The 8,115-nt window shown below is 39.6% G+C and overlaps 1 protein-coding gene across 6 annotated transcripts; it reads left to right on the top strand.

The window, feature by feature from the left end:
• The first annotated feature begins 549 nt into the window (after positions 1 to 549).
• SKIC8 (SKI8 subunit of superkiller complex) lies at positions 550 to 8,020 on the top strand. 6 transcript variants are annotated; one of them, XM_054836240.1, is made up of 11 exons: positions 550 to 822; positions 1,428 to 1,471; positions 1,584 to 1,611; positions 1,967 to 2,072; positions 2,664 to 2,836; positions 3,929 to 4,077; positions 4,430 to 4,523; positions 5,537 to 5,630; positions 6,313 to 6,405; positions 7,063 to 7,141; positions 7,734 to 8,020. In XM_054836240.1, the coding sequence occupies exons 2-11, from the start codon at positions 1,460 to 1,462 to the stop codon at positions 7,821 to 7,823; spliced, it is 918 nt and encodes a 305-aa protein (XP_054692215.1). In that variant the 5' UTR covers positions 550 to 822; positions 1,428 to 1,459; the 3' UTR covers positions 7,824 to 8,020. The 6 variants fall into 6 exon arrangements, with proteins under 6 accessions (XP_054692215.1, XP_054692220.1, XP_054692216.1 ...); XM_054836245.1 differs by lacking the exon at positions 550 to 822 and adding an exon at positions 1,094 to 1,135; XM_054836241.1 differs by lacking the exon at positions 550 to 822 and adding an exon at positions 1,112 to 1,192.
• Positions 8,021 to 8,115: the final 95 nt, after the last annotated feature.

Here is an 8,115-nt window from a genome sequence, read left to right on the forward strand (position 1 = left end):
AGAATCCTGGTGAAAAATAGAACAATATCTCTTACTTTTAGAAAATGCTTATGATTGCACCATTACTAACAAGAAAACGAGCATTTCTGAAATTCAATATATTATAGCAATATGCCTTAAAATCCTCTCAACGCTCAATCTAAATAATCAGAGAACTAAAGATTCTGTACTTATATGTAAGAGTTTTACACAGATTTTCATTCTTGACTGCAGAACTGTATTCAGACACATTCAGAATTCCTGTTTTGGCTGTTACTTTGATTACTCTGACAAGCTCTATTGATCTCAAAGAGCTTTGTGTACCCATAAAGACTGATTAAATGCTGTGAAAGGCTACTGATCCTTTGTCTTTAATCTGATTTATTCTCCTGAACTTTAATTCTGACATTTTTTTCTACTTCTAACTCAGAGGCAGCAACTTGAAAAACTCAGCTTGCAAAAAAGTCATACCTTTCTTTTTTTTCTTTTTTCTTTTTTTTTTTTTTTTTGAAACAGATGATTAGTAGGGGAACTTCCTCTCACTCCAGTGAAATTAAGGAAGCCTTCTGTGCTGTGGTGAGAGAAATGGGCAGTACTGCTCATCTTTTACTGCAACTCCAGGGTCCTGGGAGCCAAGCTGTTCATAACGTGACCCAACAGCCCAGGGTGCTCAGTCTCCCCTGACTGGTTGTCATTCCTCCTCTCCATCCCTGACAAAAGGCAGCCAGCTGCAATTTTCAGTCAGGAACTTCCAACGCTGCTGAGACGGCAGACTTGAATGCGTTCCTCAGGCCCCTGTGTTTTCCGCAGCTTACATCACTGCCGCCATCGCAACACCCAAGGGTATGACTATTATTTATATCATACGCAAAAGATGCTGGCTGCTCCTGGAAAGCTACGACCAGAGTGGCACTGCCGACGGAGGGCGGCGGGACGACGTTCCTGCCGCCGGGCTGTGGCGGCGAGGGACGCGCGAGCTGGGCGCGGGCTGCCGCTAGGGCGAAGGGAGCTTCCTTGGCCACACGGCGGCAGTAGAGAGCGCGGTGCCGGAGTCCTCTCTATTGTTTTGGCGGAGAGAAAGGGCTTTGGGGAGAGGCGCTCTTGCCGCTTTCTCTGTGGTAGAAAACGCCATCACAGTGCGACCGCGGCCGTGGTGGTAAGGAGGAGGCGGTGGGCAGGAAGCTCTGTGTCCGCCGCGGCTCGGCACGGCACGGCACGGTACCACACCGCACTGCACCGCGAGGGAGGGCGAAGGCAGCCGCGGGGAGGGCGCGGCGGGGGTGCTGGGCCCTTGCGTGGCGGGCGTTTCTCGCCGTGCGAGCTGAGGGTGACAAAAAGGCGGGGTTTCCCTCAGGCCTTACTCCTGTGCCTGCCGGGTTTTCGCCTTACAGAGCAGCGTTTCTGAGGCAGGGCCTTATTGCTGAGCCTAACGGGGTTTCTCCTTCCAGAGCATTCCTCTTAAAGTTGCTTCCGTAAAGACATGACCACACAGGTAAATAAAAGCACAGAGTTAATTAAACTAATCGCTAGCTTGGTTGGTTGTTGTTTGGATTTATTTTTTTTTAGGCTGCTCATACGTAATATTAATTATTTTTTCTTTCTAGTATGGTATTCTCTTCAAGCAAGAGCAAGGTGAGAAAACACTAACATATATTAAATAATATTGGTCTTCTTGGATGATGTCAAATTGATAATGGCAGATATACTTGTGAGATGACTTGGATTATGCTTCTATTAAGTATAAATCTGAACAACTCAAAAATAGCTGTGCTGTTTTTCCAACAGTGACCTTGGTGAACAAAATACATCATGTATTTTCAAACAATGAAAACAGTGACAAGGCTCTCAGAGCACTGATAGACCTGTAGAGCAAGGGCTCTCTTGCCAGTATTACAATCAGCAATTTTAGCACTACCAAATCTGGTAGCTGTCTTCCATCAAAAGAAACCGCTTAATTTTTAATTTCTATGCTTATATTCTCTTTCAGCTCACGATGATGCCATTTGGTCAGTTGCTTGGGGAAAAAATAAAAAGGATGGTTCTGAAACAGTGATCTCTGGTTCTTTGGATGATCTAGTAAAGGTCTGGAAGTGGTAAGTGAAGCTCCCTACTAAACAGTTCTAAGCCTTGGAAGTAGTCAGGTATGGGGATGCAGCAGTCTTGAATTTCCATCGTTTGCAGGGATGTTAGAAGTTACATCAGGGAAGGGGTGGCCTGGCACATGGAGCTGTTCTCCTGAGCAAGCTTATCCTCAGGGGTGTGTGCTTTCTCTTGGAGTGGTAGTGTTCTGAGGTGCTTTAATTTTCAAAGAACACAAACGGCTTTGAAAATGCACATCAAATTTTACATGTCGTCTGCCAGAGAATAGTACAACTTGATGTATTTCTAAACCAAAGCATTAGAAATGCAACTTCTTGTGAGAGAATGCATTGGGAGCACGTGTACTGTGAAAGAAATAATGGGAATAGAGTGAAAGAGGAAACGACATCTTCCTTTTTTATTTAAAAAACAATATGAGCAATCTGTGTGTAGCTATCTTCAGGTATCGTGAGTGAAGTTCGATTCCACTTTTGCTGAACAAAATGGAGAAATGCAGGTTGTCGTGTTTGTTTTGTCTGAGGTTGGAGATGAGTTAAGTACCCCCAGCTATTCATACCTAGGCTTTTCTTTCTCTTTCACAACAGGAATGATGAAAAATTGGATCTACAATGGACTTTGGAGGGTCACCAGCTGGGCGTGGTATCTGTGGATATCAGCCACACGGGCTCCATTGCAGCATCCAGCTCCCTAGATGCCCATATTCGCCTTTGGGATTTAGAAACTGGCAAACAGATCAAGTCAATAGATGCTGGTCCTGGTAAGATACCAGTGTTAAGCTGTCTCTGCTAAGAAGTGGACTTACTCTAGATAGTAAATACTGTACACTGTATAATTAGGGTATATGAGATGACTAGGGTGGGGTTTTTTAATCTGTGTTTGCAAAAATCTAAGTGATTTTTATGAACTCAACATAAAGTAGTATCAGACAATATTACATTTATTTTTTCACAGTACTTACGCTTTCTCAGATACATTTAGATACGCTTTTTGCTAGATGCATAAAGCAGAATGGAAACCAGCTTGCTCTTACAGATATATTGATAAAAGGATATTTTAAAAATAACTCAAATGCTTATTCAGATTGGTTTACAAAGAAGGTCTGAGCTTTCTTTGTAAGTGCTGCATTGAATTTGAGACACATATGCAATGCTTATTTACGCAGTAGGGAGCAAGTCAAAACACCGTAAAGCTGAAGTCTGGATCAATGTTGCATCTTCCAAGTTGGAATTCAGGGCCCAAGATCTTATTCTAAATATTTAATTGGCCCACTGGCAATCCCTAATTTAAGAACAATCTTGCAATGTTTTAGGAAATTAATATTAATCTTATAGAAAAAACCCTGTGAATTACATTGTGACAGATAAATACATTGTATTGCTATTAAAAAGTATGCTTTTTAAAATTCCATTGCAAGGAATGTTGATCTATGTTACACTCGTATATCTGCGTTTCTCCTGCATCTTCTGTGCTTTACTAGATACTACTGTTGCTTTCTTTTACTGGTTTAATATCTTTTGGTACCAGGAGAAAAGTAAGAATTTAGACTTGACTCATGCAGTCTTAAATTCTAAACTTACTGTGACAGGAGGGTCCAATAAGCTCAAGGTTTTATTAGAAAATGTAATCTTTCACTAAACAGAAATAAATGGCTCAAGCTATGCTCCATTGATTACGTAGAAAAAAGTTAACTTTCATGAGCTTGTACACTCTTCTTAAGAGTACGTAGTAGAGTTTAGAGTATTAAGAGTACGTAGGAGTTAAATTTCTAAACAGATGGATACACAACTGATGTTGTTGAACAAGAACTAGAAACAGTATTCAGCTAACTGATTTTTAATTTTTAATACAGTTGATGCTTGGTCCCTGGCATTTTCACCTGATTCCCAGTACCTTGCAACAGGAAGTCATGTGGGAAAAGTAAATATTTTTGGTGTTGAAACCGGAAAGAAAGAATATTCTCTGGACACCAGAGGAAAGTTCATCCTTAGCATTGCATATGTAAGAAGCACAATTGATAATTTCTTACGTGAAACTGCTATTGCTGTAATGTGTTGTAAATCAGGTATTGATGTTTCCATCTATCAGTTTATCTCTATGTAATACTAAATGACAGCCATACTCTGATAGTTCCAAATATAAACTATGTGACATTTCCCCCCTGCATATATGGAAAATATACTTTGATCTTGCTTATTCACATGTGAATAAGTCAGCTGAAGGCTTCGGGATTTTTGGAGCCCAGGTATCTTGCATAGATCGTATTTGTGACAAGTTGCCAAGAGAATGTCAGGGAGGTACGTAGCGTAATGTATACAGTTGTTAAATGCATACTTTTTGTGTTTTATTACAGAGTCCAGATGGAAAATACTTAGCCAGTGGAGCCATAGATGGCATTATCAATATTTTTGATATTGCAACTGGAAAACTTCTGCATACGTTAGAAGGTAATGGTTTGTGTATTTGCAATACCCAGGTTCTGGCTTCATTCCTCAACAAAATTAAAGGATGTAACACAAGCCAGAATAAGATACAATAGCCGTGGCATAAATGCGTTGATGTTTCTGTCCATTAGACAGTATTTAGTTATTTAGTGTGCTGTAACTTAAACCGCTTAAAATATTAGAGGCAAACTGTAAACTCAGGCTTGCATCATAAATCCGTATGTCAAAAGATACAGTCAGTATTGCTTAACTAAATGCTTAAATTGCAGTTCCTTCTTGTCTTGCAGTGCAGTACAAGGGAATGAAGCTAAGCCAAATGTGTGCTGCCTTGTATATGACTTTTTGCTGTGGCATTACTTTTATAGCGATTTATTCCTGTTTTAGAAAATAACTAAACATTTTATGTTGTAGAAGACGTGCGTTTTTCTAAGAGATAAATGGGCTGTTACTATCCGTGCTGTTTTCTGTCCAGTTGTATAGGTCGATTTAGATTAGATGTTAGAAAGAAATTCTTTACTGTTAGAGTGGTGAGGCACTGGAACAGGTTGCCCAGAGAGGTTGTGGAGGCCCCATCCCTGGCAGTGTTTAAGACCGGGCTGGATGAGGCTTTGGGCAACCTGGTCTAGTGGAGGGTGTCCCTGCCCATGGCAGGGGGGTTGGAACTAGATAATCTTTGAGGTCCCTTCCAACCCAAACCATTCTCTGATTCTATAATTAAGAACCCCAACCACTTAAACCAATATGAAATCTTGTTAGAAAATATGACGTAATTTCTAATAGAGATCCACAGCTGAGAAAATAAGATATTTTTGTGTGGGAGTGGACGTGCCTTAACATTCAAAGATCAGAATCAGTGTTAGTTTCCATTTGATGTTTTGCAAAGAAGCCTGTAGAGGTGTAGACTCTTCAGAGGTTGCTCTTTTAACAGGGAATGCTGTTCTGGTGTAGCTTCTCAAGCGCTGTCATCAGTATGAGGAATAGCTACATTCTAAGCCATATATAACTTTGAATTTCAGGTCATGCGATGCCCATTCGTTCACTGACATTTTCTCCGGATTCTCAGTTACTTGTAACTGCTTCAGATGACGGCTATATCAAAATCTACGATGTGTAAGTTGTTATTTTGCAAGACATGCTAACAGGAGGGTAACTATTCAGAGAGGCTTATGCTGTAAAAAAATATATCAAACCCTCTGCTCTCTATCATTCCCTTCAGCTTTTGGTGACTTCTTTATGTAATAAATAATCTTTAATAATAAAATACTACACCCTCAGATAGTTTTGTAAAAGTGCATAGGTGGATGACAGCCTTAACAAATTACTTTGCTCATATTTGGCCTTGTAGGCAAGAGGCTAATTGTTCTGTGTATCTGTCCTGTGTGTTTGTGTTTACTCATCTTAAAAACATCTGTTCTGTACCCAAAAAATTATATTTATGACCTGTTGCATTGTACAAAAACTTGGAAGACCCTGAGGAGGAAAAGGCACCGCTTCAGTGATCTCCAGTCCCCTAAACCTGCGTTACTTTGCCGCCTTCGTGGTGAAACGTGTTTTGTCCACCAATGGATCTTCTTAGTGACTTCTTTTTATGTTAACCATTTGAAATGGCAGAACAGAATCTGTTGTAACACCACTTCAGCTTGATGAACAAATGTCCAGAAGTCACCTTCCATTACCTTGCATTGAACCGTTCCTGACTGCACTAGCTAGAGTATATTACTGTTGCTTTTTTCTCTGGAATTCACAAACCAAGCGTTAAAATTCTCTTTTCTAAAATTTGTTCTTTCCCCAGGCAACATGCAAACTTGGCTGGCACATTAAGTGGTCACGGATCCTGGGTATTAAATGTAGCATTTTGCCCTGATGATACCCATTTTGTTTCCAGGTATTGAGGATTTTTAACCTTTTTAATGCTTACTGAAAAAAAATATATAATTTGATACTTATAAAGGGAGAGGTCTCTTAAAAATTGTATGTGTACAAATTACAATGGAATTTATAATGGAATAACATACATTACAATTGAAGACCCAAGAGCCAATCTGTGATGATACCAGTTGCACTAAGTAGTATTTTACAGTGTTAAGTCATCTCACTGCAGTGTAGTTCCCTACAAGTGAAGAACATCTAAACTTAAGGGCAATTTGATTCTAAAGAGCTGAAAAATTGCTGTTGAATTAAAAAATACAACCTAATGTAGAAGTACATTAATCTAGTTGAACTTTAGTGTTAACACTTAAAACAGCTTAAAACAGGCAACTGGGGACCCAGTGTATGTAACAGGAGTTTCTTTATCCAAAGAACTTTACTTTAGATAATCTGGCTAAACCAGGAGTCCTCTTTTTCATGTTGCAGATATTGAAACAGTAAATGTATTTTAAGGGTAACTGGAAGCTGGTGGAAGATGTGCTCCTTTGTTACTTTATCTCTGTATTTGATGGGTGAAAGCAGGTTTCTTATGTCTTATCATTAAGATCTTTTAAGCTTTGCGCTAAACTATAGTTAATCTATTAAACGCTGATCAATACTATTTTTCTTCCAGTTCATCTGATAAAAGCGTAAAAGTTTGGGATGCTGGGACGAGAACTTGTGTTCACACTTTCTTTGACCACCAAGATCAGGTATGTGTACTGCTGCCTTACTTTCACTTTTCCTGATGTCGTGCTGATGATGGAGAAGGGGGTCACTTAAGAGTTTGTGTAACTGTCTGAAGTTTAAGTCCGAGGACTGACCTGAATTTTCCTAAGTTTTGTGCTGGGAAGTAAATGGCTCTCTTAATTAGCCCAAGGACAGACTGGATCATTTTTCAGTCTGTCATAATGTGGCAGGCTCCATGAAAAATACTTCCTCTCTTGCTTTCCTGAAAACACTGTAAAATACTCTCTTCTAAAAGGAATACAGGATGGGGAAGATCAAAAATGTTAGGTTTGATTTATGCAAACTGGGGCAAGTACTTTTCAGCCTCTTTCAAGTATATTGAGAGCATGCAATCCATTGTCAGTCAAGTGGAACGTAAGGACTTGTCAGGCTACAAGATGGCAGCATCGTTCTCTGGCTTCTCAACCTCATCTGCTGTTAAAGCAGGAGCCAGCTCTAGTAAGGTGAAATTAAATAATCCTCCCTCTTCTGCTTGTTGTAGTCAATATGATGACTGCTATGAAGGCATTTCTTCTTAGTCTCTTGTTGATAACCTTTTGTACGTTCTAATTGCAGGTTTGGGGAGTGAAATACAATGGAAGTGGGTCCAAAATTGTATCTGTTGGAGATGACCAAGAAATTCATATTTATGACTGTCCAGTTTAAATGTCTTAACTCAGACCCTTTGGTTAACTCTTCTGCCACTTTTTGGGAATACTACTGTGCTTCTACAATTTTTCTAATGATAAAAGCATTGTAATAGTGCTGATCTGCAAAATCAGATGTTTATCTGTAATTTTCATTTTGTTTAGCATGAGAGAAAGCTTTACTTTTTTTAAAATAAAAGCTAGAGCTGGAAGTAACTTAACTCTAATCCTTGGAAAAAAAAAATGTATTTTTAGAAATATGTAGTCACGGGTGAAGTAACTGCTCAGTTAATCTCCCCTGCCTTTGTACA

Source organism: Grus americana, chromosome 10 (genome assembly GCF_028858705.1).
Source record: "Grus americana isolate bGruAme1 chromosome 10, bGruAme1.mat, whole genome shotgun sequence".
In the NCBI taxonomy this organism is placed as follows: domain Eukaryota; kingdom Metazoa; phylum Chordata; class Aves; order Gruiformes; family Gruidae; genus Grus; species Grus americana.